The sequence below is a fragment of the Bubalus bubalis genome, chromosome 10, assembly GCF_019923935.1.
Source record: "Bubalus bubalis isolate 160015118507 breed Murrah chromosome 10, NDDB_SH_1, whole genome shotgun sequence".
NCBI classification, from domain to species: Eukaryota; Metazoa; Chordata; class Mammalia; order Artiodactyla; family Bovidae; genus Bubalus; species Bubalus bubalis.
The window spans coordinates 9,489,208-9,505,448 of NC_059166.1; the positions used below are offsets into that span (position 1 = coordinate 9,489,208).

Consider the following 16,241-nt stretch of genomic DNA (forward strand, 5'->3'; position numbering starts at 1 on the left):
TGGACAGGGAGGCCTGGCGTGCTGCGATTCATGGGATCGCAACGAGTCGGACACGACTGAGCGACTGAACTGAACTGAATCTGGGAAACTACAGTGACAAATTTCCCAACTCACTTCTTTCTTTTTATTCCAAGAAGTAAAAGCTTCAACAAGGATTAATTGTTGAACAACTTCAAGCTCTTCTTCATGAAAACTAAGGAATTCTTGCCTTGAGTGCAGGCCCGTGAACAGTATGTCAGTTTTAAGGGATCTGGCCTTACACAGAAGAGCTCTGTGACCCAGCCGTGTCTCAGACAGAATCCGTGGCAGGAACGGCTGAAGTCTACTCTCACTGCTGGGGAACAGGTGTGTCTGCAGGGGGCTGGCCATCATCTTCACATAGAAAGGAAAACATTCAAATCTGAATTCGCAGAGATGGCTTCAGAATGAAAACTTTGGAACCCCCGCTAGAGGGCGGCATGATGCATGATACTGGCAACCAAGAAACCAGACCAGGATCCGGGGGCTCCCAAAGGGACTGGTTTCGAAACCGGGTATTCTTTTCTGAGCCACAAGAAGGTGAGTGTGAGTCTCAGGAAAACCAAATCGTACACTGGGTTTGGATTCAAACGTTCTTTACCAACTTAAGACAGAGCACACGGGTTCTCCTTCCCAGTTCCACGCAGTTACCTTAGAATAAGAACACGCAGGGTGTATCAGCGTGTTCAGCAAGGTACGGAGATTCAGGGGGAACCCAGCACTCCTGGGCTGGACGCCCGCTCACCTCTATCTCAACTTCCCTGGCTGGTTTCCCCCACCTGGAAAGCTGAGTCCCCAGGCTAGGGATGCTCCTAGAGCCATGTGCCCCACCCTCCTGCAGCTGCTCAGAACACCGGGCGGGGCTGACCAGGGCAGGGACCCAGCCACCACCCACCGCCCTGCTCACCATGGGGAAGCTCAGCTTCTGGGTGATCTCCCTGTAGTCCTCATTCCGCTCCTTCACCTGGGACTGCCCGGCCGTCAGGTGGCAGCAGACGAAGCAGAAGCTGCTGCTGTGGAACTGGAAGCGGATGGCCACGGCGCCCTTGTTCCCTGCCTTCCCTCCCATGCCCGTCTTCACCGTGTCGATCGCCACGTCCCTGGAACAGAGAATGCACACACGGTGGGGGGTCTTCCCAGTGCCTCTGAAGGAAAAGCAGACGCTGTTCTGCTACAGAGACGAGCCACTTGGTGGCAGCTTGGGGCTGGGGGCTCCGAGAACCCCCCACACCATCCGCTCAGAGGCTCCCATCACCGGGGATCAGGCCACACGGGGACCCACGTCACCATCCACTCCACGTCACCCCTTCCCTTCCTCGCCCCGGGGCAGCCCCCTGGGGCAGACAGGAGTATCCTCTCTGTGGTCCCAGCTCTGTCTGAGGTTGCTCACACAAGCACCCACGAAGCACATTGGAGTTGAATCACCTCCCCCACCACCTGCTTCTGGTCTCCCAGATACAGCAGAAGCAGCCACTGAATCCTACACAGCTTTTCTGCAAAGTACAGGAGGGGCCCTCAGATAATCAACGTATGTTTAAGAAACAGGAGCCATCCAGTTATCTGTGCTGGACTGGTGGAGGGGGGTGGCCGCCAAGCAGCGGCCTGCTGGTGTTAAGATGCTGACTTACAATGCACGCAAGGGAGTGTGCGGGTCCACAGGACCATGGAGCCTCCACCTGCTCCCTGGGACTGGCGCCCGACAGACAAGGTGCGAGGTAACCTGCCAGCAAGGGTGCGCGCTCACCCAGCCCGAGGCTGGAGGGCCTCGGGGCCAAGGACACCGGGGTCGGGACCTCAGTGGGCGCCTGAGAAACCCAGAGCCCCTCGGCACGGACCCCTTCCTCGTGTTCCATCTCAGATCCCGACCCCAACCGCAGCCTCACTGTAACCACAACCGACCTTTACCCACCCCTGTGGACACTGCCAGGCTGTTACAGCAACCACGGGGGACACAAACCGGAAGGTTTCCCAGAGGTCACAGAAGAGATTATTAGGAACACAGAGCATTTTGCTCTCCAGGTGCTGCCCCGGGCAGTCTGTGGTCCTTGACCTCCGAGGAGATGCACAACCTGTGTGACCCTATTGGGTTCAGGGGTCAGGCCAGCTCAATGCCAGGTATCGGCAAAGAGAAAGACTGGCGGGGATTCTAACAACATGAGTAAGACCAGGGAGCAAGGGAAGGCTATGAGACAGCTGTGGGAGGGGAATTCCTCCCAACCTTAAAACACACATGCATGCATGTGCGTGCACACACACACACGCCCTTTCCTAAAAGACATCCTGTTCCAAGGCTCTTCGCCTCATGACATTCACAAAGCTGTCACTTTGGAGACTGAGTAACAGGGTGACAGCGGTAGAGAGTTTCTGCCCACACATCTTTTGAAATGTAGAATTCTTTTGAAAAGAGACAACAACTCATTTCCTGATGAGTTACCCAGCTCTAGGTCAGAGGTTTCCTGTCTAACACTGCAGCAAGGAACCCCTTCCCTGCACCCAACTGAGCCTGGCTGACAGCGAGGGTCAAACACTGCTCCAAAAAGGGTCCAGCTTCCTGAGCTAGAAGTTCCCATTGAGGCTTTTTAAATACTAGACAATATTCTATTCAGCCTGGTTTTTCCCTGGGGGTTGTGTTACATTTGACTAAAATAATGGCAGGTCCTGATTCCTGCTGCAGGAAGTGGGGGGCAGGGGAAAGGAAGTGGGAATAAAAGAATCCCGGGTTCCCCCAGATGTCTGTAAACGAAATGTTCTTACCTGATGAAGGGGACGTGGTGCGGACGCACAAAGATGTAAAGACAGACGCCCACCAGCTGTGCCGAAGTCAAGAGAATGTACCGATGAGAGCGCGAGATGGCCTTCTGGAGCTGCTCACCCCACATCTTCCTGTTGGTGGTACTGGAGGAGAGAAAGCAGTGATGCTGTTCACAGTTAGCTGGACGCAGGCTCTCCCACCTGGAGACTCCTCCAGCCCTGAGCTGGTTCTTTTTTACCAAACTGACATCATATCGGTTGCACGCCTGCATCAGGGCCCTCTGAGCCTCAATCCTTACAGAGGACTATCTGTGTGTTTCTGGTTGTGTTCCGCACATCACCTCTACCCCTGCCACCTGCCACCCAGCTCAGGGCCTTACTCATAAGACCTCCACGTGTGCGCGCTAAGTCACTTCAGTCTTGTCCGACTCTTTGTGACCCCATGGACTATATGTAGTCTACCAGACTCCTCCGTCTGTGGGATTCTCCAGGCAAGAATATACTGGAGTGGGTTGCCATTTCCTCCTCCAGGGGAATCTTCCTGGACCAAGCATCAAATCAGAGTTTCTTAGGTCCCCTGCATTGGCAGGTGGGTTCTTTACCACTAGACCTCCATAGAACCAGGTTTTATTATTCGTTCAGAAAGTGCTTTACAATGGACTAGGAAAGAAAGAGTCCAGCTGCTGTTGCTGCTGCTGCTAAGTCGCTTCAGTCATGTCCAACTCTGTGCGACCCCGGAGACAGCAGCCCATGAGGCTCCCCCGTCCCTGGGATTCTCCAGGCAAGAACACTGGAGTGGGTTGCCATTTCCTTCTCCAATGTATGAAAGTGAAAGTGAAAGTGAAGTCGCTCAGTCATGTCCGACACGCAGCGACCCCATGGACTGCAGCCTACCAGGCTCCACTGTCCATGCTGAGTTCACACCAAATGTTAGTCCAGTGGTTTTCCTTCCTTTGTACGGGTTTCTTACACCTCTCCCTCTCTCATCTTTCCCCAGGAAACATGAGTCAGCCCCCGCCCAGCCCAGCCCACACCCTCGGGGCTCACACACACCACATGCAGCTGGTGACTCAACCGTCCGGGCCAGGCAGCCCCAGGAGCACAGAGTCTCCCCCACCCTTCCTTCTGGCCCCTCAATCAGCAGAGAGAGGAACAGGGAGGAGCACGTCTGGGAGGACTTCAGGAACTCGGGCAGCACCAAGGGTCGCAGGTTAGTGGCCACCCCAGCTCAGGACCCCACACCCCAGGCCCAGCCACCCACCTGGCGTTGACGATGTTCCCCGCACTCAGCTCCACCATCTCTTCGAACCCCACTGCAAATATGTCAGCTGGGCTGCCGCCATCATCTGCAGAACAAGCAGAAGATGGAGGAAGTCAGACCCACCAGGGCCGGTGCGGCCGACTCGAAGGCCAGAGCCCCGTGGCCTGGGCGAGCCCTCCTGGCCACAGGCAAGCACACGCCCACCTCCCTCCAGCTCCCACTGTGCACACGGCCCTTCCCTGCCTGCATCCCAGGAGCATCGTTGACCTCTCTGTGGCTTGCTCTTCAAAAGGGACACTTTAATGGTCACCCTGAAGGGTGGTCGTGAAGTCAGAGGACATGTGGAAAGTGCCTGGACTCATAACTTCCATGCCAGCAGACCTGCCCCCGGCCCAACCTGCCCCACCCCAATCTGCTAGGCCCTAAGCTCCGGGGGGAGGGGGGCACTGGCTCAAACCTGTGTGGCCCTCAGTACCCTCACAGCCCTGGACCAGCCCCTCTGGGTTAATGTCCAACTGTGGTCCTCTCCCAGGGCGCTGGTGTCCTGAGGGTCAGGGGATGGACCCGCTCTGATGAAGTCTGCCCCAGAAATGCCGGTTTACAGACAGCAGAGTGAGCAGAGGGGCTTCTCACCAGCTCTTTGTTCAGCTCTTTCTTTCCTCGAACGAGTGGCCTTCGGTGAACAGAAGCCCTGCAGCCACCAGCCACACCCCTCTCGACGAGCCCTAAGCCATCCCCGTGACTCCGAGCCATGTCCTTACGGTACCCTGCCCCCTGCCCCACGCAGACAGGGCACAGACAGTGGAAACAGGGCTCTGGGCTCTGATTGTCATCAAGGCACATTAGTGCAGTGCCCCACACGCCTCCCAGCACTGCACACGGCAGGCAGGGAACCGGGTTTCCAGAACCCAGGTGAGCAGGAGAAAAACCAAAGGCCTAGATAAACGGCTGACTCTCAGAGAAAAAGCACGTGTTTGGATCCTGACCTCTGAGGCCATTAAATATTATCTTGCATGACATAGGATAAAAGGTGAGGTGTCCAACCTCACAATTATTTTATTCTTAAAAGGGGACACAACTTCTTCATGACTGCTGAAGCAAACACATGTCAACAAGGGGGGTCTGAGAAAAGGCAGGGGTGTGTGTTCTGGGTCAAGGCATGGGCCAGGTCTGGCATCTCACTCACTTCTTACAGCCCGAGGGTTCTAGTCATCAAAACCGAAAAAGTGCAAAATCTATGTGCGAAGAGAAAACAGAGATTCACCACTTGGGTAACCCTTCCAAACACTTGGAAAAGAAAAGGTGCCACATATGTAACTTGCCAGACATCTTCTGCAAAGTCAGACCACAGCATTTGCTAAATGTTCTAAGGAGCGAGAAGGCCAAACACCCAACTTCCCACCTGTGGGCGAGGCCCGCGGCGAGGGGGGTCTACACCCGTCACCCTGACCCGGCTGCACTCACCCGGGGGTCCGGTGACTCGGCACAGCGAGGGCGCGTCCAGCAGCCAGTCGGCCAGCTCGGCCGTGCCCAGCAGGTTACTCCTGAACTGCTTCCCACCGTTCACGTTCCAGGTGCCCATGGCCACGCGCACCGGCTTGAAATTCGTGAACTCCGACTGGCGCTCCAACATGGCTCTCAGGATCTTGGGAGTCACTATCGGGGACACAGAAAGGGCATGTCTGTCTGCACCCCAAACCTCATGCATTTCCCCCACACCCCCAGAAACCCAGCCAGGCCTGCTGCCGGAGAGGGACGCTGAGGCCATCCACAGGGACCAGTGGCCGGGCCTTATGAGGATGAGGCTAAAGCCCACCACGAGCAGAGCACCTCCCTGTGGCCCTTCTGCTACAATGTCCCCTCCACACCATTCCCCCAGCAGAGCCACACGGGCTGTGACGTCAGGTCACAGGGACACGCATCCTCCGCGGTCACGCCACGATCCCACGGGAAGTTCATCAACGGGCACCCTGCAACTTCCCACATGGAACTTCGGCTCTGACACCCACTTTGCATTCCCCACCTTCCAGTCCAAGTGTGGTACCCCAGACTCAAGCCTTTAAAAAATCATTACTCTGAACCAGGTCTGTCCTCTAGATGGCCAAAATATATTCCATTTTTTAAACTGGGCACTTAACCCAAATCTCCATCACATACACTCTGCTATGAAATGAGACGCACTGTGCCACTCAGAGCTTCTTTCCACTTGTCCTGAGGTGGCCTCGTCTCCAGGGTTGACACAAACATCACCCTGCCTATCAGAAGCCAAACGGGAATTTCCCCAGCAATGGAGGAATAAAAGTAGAATAGGGGTGTGAAGCCATTTTCAGCATGGGCAAACCAATTTTTCAAAAACTCCAAAAATTTCTAAGATAAGAGTTACACACCTTTATAAGGAAAACTGCTGGTTTCCCCTTCTTTTCCACAAACCTATAATGTTTACCGGCTCTAGAGAAGTGGTCCCCAACCTTTTGGGCATCAGGGACTGGTTTTCGTGGAAGATAGTTTTTCCATGGACCAGGGCGAGGGTGGGGTGGGGTGGTTTCAGGATGACTCCAGTGCATTACATTTATTGTCCACTTTATTTCTATTATTGTTAGATCAGCTCCACCTCATATCATCAGGCGTTAGATCCTGGAGGTTGGGGACCCCTGCTCTAGGGGAGAGTGAAACTGTTCGTCGTTCAGTTGTGTTCAACTCTTTGCGAGCCTGCTGGGCTGCTCTGTCCGTGGGATTCTCCAGGCAAGAATACTGGAGTGGGTTGCCATGCCCTTCTCCAGAGGATCTTCTTAACCCAGGGATCAAACCCGGGTCTCCTGCATAGCAAGCAGATTCTTTATGTCTGTGCCACCAGGGAAGCCCTGGGAGGTAAGATGCCATTAAAAATTTCCCAGAGAAGCCCCCAATGCACTTTTATGTGGAATCTTCAACACATCCCCATATACAAACCTTAAGAAAAAATGAAGTCACAGATGCAGAGAACAGTTGCCAGAGGTTGGGGTGGGGGTGAGGGGCAGTGGATCAAGGTGGTCAAAAGGTACAAACTTCTAGCTATGAAAGAAGCAACCTGGGGATGTGATGTACAGAGTGATGATTGTAGCTAACAACATCGTATTATACATTCGAAAGGTGCTGAGAGTAGATCTTAAAAATTCTCATCACAAGGAAAAAAAAACTTTTGTAACTATGTGTGGTGATGGATGTGAACTAGAATTATTGTGGTGATGACCAACCTAGACATATAAAAAACAGAGACATTACTTTGTCCACAAAGGTCCGTCTAGTCAAGGCTATGGTTTTTCCAGTAGTCATATACGGATGTGAGAGTTGGACTATAAAGAAAACTGAGCGCCGAAGAATTGATGCTTTTGAACTGTGGTGTTGGAGAAGACTCTTGAGAGTCCCTTGGACTCCAAGGAGATCCAACCAGTCCATCCTAAAGGAAATCAGTCCAGGGTGTTCATTAAAAGGACTGATGTTGAGGCTGAAACTCCAATACTTTGGCTACCTGATGCAAAGAGCTGACTCATTTGAAAAGACCCTGATGCTGGTTAGGGCATTGGAGAAGGGACGACAGAGAATGAGATGGTGGGATGGCATCACCAACTTGATGGACGTGGGTTTGGGTAAACTCCAAGAGCTGGTGATGGACAGGGAGGCCTGGTGTGCTGCGATTCATGGGGTTGCAAAGAGTTGGACACGACTGAGTGACTGAACTGAACTGAACTGATTCTGCAACATCAAATAGCAAATCATTATGTTATACACCTGAAGCTAATATGTCAAGTATAACTAATTTCAAAAAAAAGAAAAGAAACCTCTAGCTATTGAGGGAACCACGACAGTCCTGTCCCTAAGAGTGGAAGGCAGCCTACCTACTGCAGGATTTCTAGGGTCCCGGGTCATAACAGAAACAGGAGATTACCCTCAGGGGAGAATGCCTATAAATGACATGTGGCGATGGGACCAAGAACCCTTTCTAGCTGAGAAAGATTCCTGGAGTAAGTTAACATTCAAAGACATCAGCTCCTGGGGAGCCCACTCTATCTCTCCCAGCCTCTCGGTTTGGAAAACGGTCCAAACTAACAGAGAAGGAGCGTGAATGCTTCCATGAGTGCAGAAGAACAGGCTCCCGGAAACCAGAGTGACAGCTGGTATCATGTAAACAATTTTATCTTCTGTATATTGTGGAGCTCGACCTTCGGGGTGGGGAGGGACTGCTCTTCCTGGGGTTAAGCCAGGTCTCAGAGTCAGCCAGAACCTGTTTCGTGCACACAACCAGTCCAGAGCTGCGCCTCCTCTTTCCAGCCCCAACTCCCTGGAGTCGACGTCCTCCCAACAAGGAGATCAAACCAGTCCACCCTAAAGGAAATCCACCCTGAATATTCACTGGAAGGACTGATGCTGAAGCTGAAGCTCCAATACTTAGGCCACCTGATGCAAAGAGCCAACACATTGGAAAAGACCCTGATGCCGGGAAAGACTGAGGGCAGGAGGAGAAGGGGGCAACAGAGGATGAGGTGGTTGAATGGCATCACCAACTCAATGGACATGAGTTTGAGCAAACTCTGGGAGATAGTAAAGGACAGGGAAGCCTGGTGTGCTGCAGTCCATGGGGCTGCAGAGTCAGACACAGCTGAGCAACCATCCACATAGAGCCCGCGGCTGTAGCCCAAAGCTCCAGAGTTACTCCAGCCAGCCAGTGCCACACTGTCTACCCCACCCAGCCTTCGCTATGAAAACCCCAATAATAACCATGGCTTAAGCGCCCTTCTGCCTCCTGACCACCCGGGGGTTCTCTACGTGGCCTCATGCGGCATCTCCAGGACTTGTGAGGGAAATGACTGTGTTCTCCTGAGCCTCTCCTCAGCCTCCACTTGCAGCTGCACCTGGCTGAGCATCTCACACGAGACAAGGCAGCTGGTTGTTTAGATCAGCTGGTCACACTGTGAGACGGGTCAAGCGAGAGTCAAGGGTCAGGTTCTGAGCACAGAAGCTCGCTCAGGGGCTGCCTGCCACCTGCCATCTAGGATTATGTGAGGGTGGGCAGGCTGGCTGGACCCACCGCACGTCCTCTGGATGGCAGGGTAGCCGGATGCTCCCCAACCTAGCTCCAGGCGAGTGGGAGCCCCTCACCCAGCAGGGCCGGGTTGTCCAACAGCATCCTCCCCTTGTCCGCAGACTCCTCACTGTAGACGTCTCCAACCAGCAGCAGCTTGATGGCCTCCTGCTTCACCCCGTCAAAGAAGTTGGACTGGATCGTGCGAGACACGGACCGGGCCCCGTCCTTCAGCTTGCCCACCTGCCGCCGGCCAGACAACGGACAGACAGACAGCCGTGAGAGGGGCCCGCTTGGGCCCCCGCCCGTCTGCCCACCCGCCGCCCCCGGAGGCATGGCCCTACCTTGGCCTTCCCCTCCAGGGCCCGGCTGCCCGTGAACATCTTGCTCAGGCTGTGCCCATTCAGAGACCACATGGCCTTGAAGGACTCCACGAAGCGGTCAGTGATGGGCCTTGAGTTCAGCCCGAGGCTCTCAAGCTGCAGATGGAGGACCTGGGAAAGCCGGAGGGGCCAGCGGTCACGGACGTGCCCCCCGGAAGCTGCCCAGGGTACACCACCACGCGCCACCCCCCAGGAGCTCCTACTCAGTGATTATGGGGCTGACTCTGCGCCCTCAGAGCACAGGGCCCCCTCGCAGCGGAGGATGGGGCTTCCCGCCACGGCCCGCTGGACTTCATCTACACCACCCAGCCCTCCCCTGACACCCCCAGCAAGCAGGACAGCCAAGGCTGGATGGCGGGCAGCAGTGACCCCACGCCTCCTCCCAGCAGGGAGCCAGGGGAGGTCACCGGGGCAGCAGGCTGCAAATCCAGCCTGACCTCAGGCAGCCTCACTCTGCCTTCGTCCACAACAATCACCACAGCCTATCTTTCCTCCAGGTGGCACCTATGGACCACCGTGTCTGGGGTGCCTTCCAAAGAGCGTGTGAGAGGCCCATCACGTCACCAGTCATGTGACCCCTCAGCGAGACCCCTCTCTAGATGCCGGGCACATGGCTGTCCCCTCCCCACGGTGACCACAAGAGCCCACGAGGGTGCTGAGCCCAGCCCATATCCCCAACAGCCCAGGACAGGATATAGATGGCCTGAGAGACAGACCTCGAGGGCGATGAAGCTTTGCACCGCGTTGGTTCGGTCCAGGCAGTCGAGACAGTTCATCCGCAAAGTGCCTTTCTGAAAACTTAGGAAACCAATGGATACGAGTTACAAGTTGTGTTGGAAGAAGCCTGTGGGATTTCAGGCCCCCAAGGAAACTCATCAAGAGAGAACCCTTCACCTTCTGCCTGGTAGCCCACTGCCACCTAGAGCCCACCCCTGCAGCCCAGAGTCACCAGCATGACGCAGACGAGCGGATCCTAAGCTGCCTGCCCGGCTCTGTCTTTCCCACGGAAACCCCAGTGGGGGTTTCCTCAATAGGACATGTCACAGGTCTGCCCACCGGCTGAAGCAGGAGAAGCAAGGGTTGGGGGTGCATTCCCAGGAGTCGCCTGCCCCTTGGCCAGCCCATCCGGCGGGAAGACAGGACATGAGTGAGACTCACCGTGGACTTACATTCTCGCCCCTGGTGAACACGTCAAAGTCATCCCAGTGCAGTTTCAAGTGGGGCCGCAGGAGGTTCTCCAATTTCTCGAGCTTCCCACCTTTGGCAAACTGATGGAAGTCAAAGTTGATCATAGGCGTGTCGCCGGCGTGGCAGGAAGCCCAGAGCAGTTTCTGAAAGGGAATGGGAGAGGGTGGCGGGGCATCTGGCCGCTTAACTGCATCACTCAGCAGGGCCCAGGGGCTCGGCCTGAAGGGTTACGGTGGACCAGGCGATTTACCAGCTCTGATCCGGAAAGGGGCAGCACAGAACACGACCTTGGGGACAAAACCACAAAGCGCGTCTCGCCTGCAGAAGGGCCGGAGGTCCGCCTCGGACGGAAGACAGCCAGACTGTGGCTCTGTGGCTCTGTGACTCTGCCCCTTGGCTCCTCGGGGCAGCCCCGGGCCTGGCAGGGACATCACCTCCCACAGGGCTCTCCGGAGGGTGCCTGCGGGGAAGGACGGCTCTGTTCTGCAGGCCCCGCAGTGCCCGGTGCCCCAGGACCCGGGGCAGTGAAGCAGGTTGCGGAGCTCATAATCCAGCTCCCGTTGCCCTGGTAACCAGTCCCATCCCTACAAGCCAAGCTTCCAGGAGGGTCCTCCAGGCCATCTGCGGGTGGGGGAGGTCTGGCCCAGCGAAACCCTGGGGGAGACGGGGGCTCAGGGCCTCCCGGGGCTTAGATCCAGCAGGTGAGCCGGACTGAAGGCAGGGCCGAGATGGAGAAGCATGCAGGTGGGTGCTGGGCAGAGGTCTGCCCTCCACACCGGGTACCCCAGCGCTCTCACCAGGCAGCCCTGGGGGCCAAGGATGACGTGCTGCCATCCCAGGGTGTGGCTTCAGGTCAGACTTGTCCACCATGTGCCCAGCCAGAGTCTAGTGACTTAAAGGGCTAGAAGGGCTTCGGGCAGTCTAGTCCCTACGACTCTGAGTGCCTGACCCCCACAGGCTAGATGCAAATCAACACACAACCACCAACATTAAGGTCTCGTTCTGAGGTCGTCAGCTGACCCAAGGCAGGCAAGCTTGGCGGCTTCATGAGCTGCAGAAGTGCCTTGTCCCCTGTGGCCTGAGAGCCACAGGTCACAGGCCAGCTGCTGGTGCGTGGACCTCAGCGTGGTGGAGCCGATGGGCTGAGGGAGCTTCTTTGATGCGACTTCAGTGGGGACCGTGACCCAGGCTCTTCAGGTAGGGTCTGCTCTCACTCCCTCCCTGCCCAGAAGCCTGGCCTCCTGCATTGGGCCCCAGGTCGGCTGTCATTTGCCATTCTGGCCCAGGGGTCCACCAGCTGCTGGGGCATCTAAGAACACCTTCTCCCCAAAATCGAGGCATAAAGGGGAGAAGATTCTTGAGGGTTCCCCCCCCCTTCTTTTTTCTTAAAATAAGCTGCCAACACTGCTGCCAAGATGGATGGGAGGGGAGATACTTGTCAAGCTTGTTGCCCATAGCAACAAACCAAACAGGAAAAGCAGGTCTGGCCAAGTGAAACTGGCCACCAGAAAGTCTGCTGCAAGCACGGGGCTTCCCCAAGCAGTGGGAAACGCACACCTGGTGGATTCAGCTTCCACTGGCCAGGGGCCAGGAGCACAGGGGACACTCTTCCTGTGAAGTGAGGGCTGACTTCACACTCTCCATAAGGGGCTTCCCTGAGCTCTGAACCACCACAGGGTTTTTTCCTTTCCCATCCAGCAGGGGACATGGGCTGAAAGGACTATGTAGGCCCACAGCCCACTCGGTCCAGAGAATACTGAATGCACACGGGGGCACTGGGAATCGGGAGAGATGCTTGGAGGTGGGTGGAGCCTTCTGCTCACGGCCCCCCTCCCCATCTGGTGTATCTTCCCAGGGCGGGGAACATGTGCCAAAAGCCACGGGGAGTCCACAGAGAGCTGGGGACAGTGAGCAGCTTCGGGCGGGGCGGGGTGGGGGGCAGCCCAAACAAGGCTGGATGACGACTCGAAGGCTCCAAGTTCACAGGAGGAAATTATGTTAGGCTGCTCGCATTAAACCCAGCAGGGGCTCTGAAGAGCTACTTAGGTACAAGTGTCCTGCGGGTGTTCATGTGGACTTGCCAGGAGGTGTGGACTAGTGGCTGGGCCCGCCCGATGAGTGAGCAGGGGACCCCAGCTCCCCGAGGGGTCAGGGATGCACGGGGTGGAGCCCAAACATACATGTATGCATGAAGGTATGCGTGCACACGTGTGTATGTTTGTCCAAGAGAGCCGGGGAAAGGCCCAGCCATGCTGAGTCCTCAATGACCCAGCGGGGAGAAAAGGCAGCTAGAGCTAGGAGACACTCTGTTCTCATTCTGAGCAAATTCACCCAAACACGGCTTCACGAAAAGTAAACTTCATTCATCAGGAGCCCAGATCACTTAATGCTGAAGCTCTGATGGAAAAAAGTCTCTTCAAAGATGGGGCGAGCAGGCCGCTGTCTCCAGTCCCCAGGGAAGCCCACCCAGAGCAGGCCCCCCTCCCCATCTCTCGGCCTCGCCCCGGGGCGGGGAGCCAGTTACCTTAAAGGCTCTGTTGAGCACCTCCTCTCCGCCTCTGCTGCCCAGCAGGTTCACGACCACCTGCTTCCCGTATTGCTCCTTCAGAAGCACCATATGCCTGCAACAGAGCGGGGCAGACTGTGATGCCCTGCCCCTGGGACACACACTGACGACCCCGCCCTCGAGGGCACCAGCTGGGCACTAGTGGTCCAGGGTGAGCTGGCCCCAGGAAAGGCAGCAGCCGAGAGGAACAGCAGATCAGACTTCTGAACACGCGTGGCGTCAGACAAGGATATGCCGGACTTCTATACAGTCCCCCCGTAAATCCAGAACTGCTAACCTGCCTCTCATGAACAGAGCCTCATAAACGCAATGTGCATATCTCCAAAGTTAACCTAGTTCACCTGGTAGTTTCTCAAATCTAGAAAAACCAGTAGGGGAGCCATCAACCTCGGGGCCCAGTCTTTTCATCTAAGTACTGCATTTCATGATGTTTAACCTCAGCAAGAAGGTTATAAGAAAATTTCCATCTTTAGGAAAATTCTTTGCATATCAGAGACTATTACACATATATTGAAATAGTAGGGGGAGACTCCAATATTCTTACCACCAGCTATTGAAAAGTAACTATAATTTTAATAATGTTCAGGTCAGTTGCTCAGTCGTGTCCGACTCTTTGCGACCCCATGAATCGCAGCACGCCAGGCCTCCCTGTCCATCACCAACTCCCGGAGTTTACCCAAACTCATGTCTATCAAGTCGGTGATGCCATCCAGCCATCTCATCCTCTGGCGTCCCCTTCTCCTCCTGCCCCCAATCCCTCCCAGCATCAGGGTCTTTTCCAATGAGTCAACTCTTCGCATGAGGTAGCCAAAGTATTGGAGTTTCAGTTTTAGCATCAGTCCTTCCAATGAACACCCAGGGCTGATCTCCTTTAGGATGGACTGGTTGGATCTCCTTGCAGTCCAAGGGACTCCCAAGAGTCTTCTCCAACACCACAGTTCAAAAGCATCAATTCTTCGGCACTCAGCTTTCTTCACAGTCCAACTCTCACATCCATACATGACCACAGGAAAAACCATAGCCTTGACTAGACGAACCTTTGTTGGCAAAGTAATGTCTCTGCTTTTGAATATGCTATCTAGGTTGTCATAACTTTCCTTCCAAGGAGTAAGCGTCTTTTAATTTCATGGCTGCAGTCACCATCTGCGGTGATTTTGGAGCCCGAAAAAAATAAAGTCTGACACTGTTTCCCCATCTATTTCCCATGAAGTGATGGGACCGGATGCCATGATCTTCGTTTTCTGAATGTTGAGCTTTAAGCCAACTTTTTCACTCTCCTCTTTCACTTTCATCAATGTTAGAATAGCTAAATGTAGCTTTTTTAAAAAATAGGGAGACATAATGCAAAAAACAGACGTAAAACTGATATAGTAATGCAATCTTTACGTCTGAAACTAGAAAAAACTGGAAGACAACACAGGACAATGTTAAAAGTGGTAGAATTTTATATGCTTTTAGATTCTTTTCTTCTTTAAACAGTTTTGCATTTTCCCAATGTCTGCAATAACGTTTCTCTCGTAAATGGAATATTTTAAAGTCAATTATCACAAAAGAACCATTCTGGCCCCATGGCGGGGTTGGGGGGAACACAAAAAACCTGTCTTACTAGCTCTGAAGGAAAACACTGCAGAAAAGAACAAGGATTTGAAAGTGGGCAGTCTATGCTGCTCTGCAGACGGCTGACGATAAGCCTGCCTGCTAATCTTCAGATGGGCTTCTGCCTCCGTGGGGAGGAATTGTCCCAGGGCCATGGTCCTAGCAATCCTGCCTTGTTTCAGTCTCTCCCCTGGGAAGATGCAGGGCCGGATCAGATCTAGGCGATCAAAGCCTCCCCAGAAGCTGGCAGGCTGCACCCCGTCCCTGGAGCCAGGCAGCCCCGGGGGGCGGGTGCTGGAAGAACAGGACATGCATGGCCTGACTACTCCAGGCTCTGTGGTTCCTCCTGCCCAGAGAAGGTGTGTCCTGGCCTGAGGTCTGACATGTGGAGTCAGAGCAGGGCCTGCTCAGGTGAGTAGTAATACACCAACTGAGGGACACAGGTGGGATGGTGTTACCGATTTTAAGGTCAAGAAGAAGGCTGCAAGTAAATGTAAAGTCCAAATGAAGCTTCAGGTAGCATGATTAGAACACTTAAAAAATTACTTTGAAAATTATTTTTAGAGCCATTAAGATCACTTTAAAATTAGCATTCAGAGTAAAAACAACATATATTTTAAGAAGCTAATAACTTTCAAGTACAGATTACCAAGAGTTCAGGTTAGTGATGGCTTTTCTTAAGCTAGCTGAAAAATAAGAAGCATGCAATGATTCAATCGGTGTTTTAAAAAATTAACTATGTATGATCCAGAATTGAGAAGGGGACGACAGAGGATGAGATGGTTGGATGGCATCACCATCTTGACGGACACGAGTTTGAGCAAGCTCCGGGAGTTGGTGACGGACAGGGAAGCCTGGGGTGCTGTCATCCATGGGGTCACAAAGAGTCGGACACAACTGAACAACTGAACTGAACCAGAATTTCTTCTAGAATGACACATAAAGGCTAACAGTGGGAATTGTGAGTTAGGGCACTTCTGCCTTTTCCCTTATACCTTTCTATACCATGACTTTGTAAAGCCTGGGAATATATAACTTCAAAAGCAAAAGGAAACTGGCTTGGAAATACCCTATAGTTTAGATGATCCCTTATTAACTAGGACAAAAAGATAAAAGTGTCACTGCAGAAGGAATGGATAAAATGATGGCAATGTTTTACCTGAGCAATTTATTAAATGAACCTGCAGGGAAACCTGAGAGCAAAGAAAAAATTCGATTTTGTAAACTGCTTTTTGGCAGAAAGAACCAGAGTGAAAGGCAGATTCAGAGTGCACATTTGGGGTCTCCCCCTTCTGGCCACTCTCTGGTCCCACATCCCGCTGTCTGATAGGAGGGAGGATGGACTTGACGGCCCTACCTGTCAAAGGCAGGGGCGCTGGCCTCCAGGCCTCTGCTGAGTCTCAGATGATGGGAGCCAAC

At 54.0% G+C, this 16,241-nt stretch overlaps 1 protein-coding gene across 4 annotated transcripts in view; it reads right to left on the reverse strand.

Moving 5' to 3' along the window:
* The window catches only part of SYNJ2 (synaptojanin 2), a 103,966-nt gene that overhangs the window by 21,275 nt on the left and 66,450 nt on the right, over window positions 1–16,241 (reverse strand). For all 4 annotated transcript variants that reach the window (XM_044924049.1, XM_006075702.3, XM_044924050.1 and 1 more), the window contains 10 exons: window positions 16,180–16,241; window positions 13,185–13,281; window positions 10,631–10,803; window positions 10,189–10,270; window positions 9,434–9,583; window positions 9,167–9,332; window positions 5,495–5,686; window positions 4,031–4,115; window positions 2,773–2,913; window positions 926–1,118 (listed from right to left, as the gene is read on the reverse strand). In XM_044924049.1, the coding sequence (XP_044779984.1) occupies window positions 926–1,118; window positions 2,773–2,913; window positions 4,031–4,115; window positions 5,495–5,686; window positions 9,167–9,332; window positions 9,434–9,583; window positions 10,189–10,270; window positions 10,631–10,803; window positions 13,185–13,281; window positions 16,180–16,241 (1,341 nt within the window). The remainder of the gene's footprint in view (window positions 1–925; window positions 1,119–2,772; window positions 2,914–4,030; window positions 4,116–5,494; window positions 5,687–9,166; window positions 9,333–9,433; window positions 9,584–10,188; window positions 10,271–10,630; window positions 10,804–13,184; window positions 13,282–16,179) is intronic.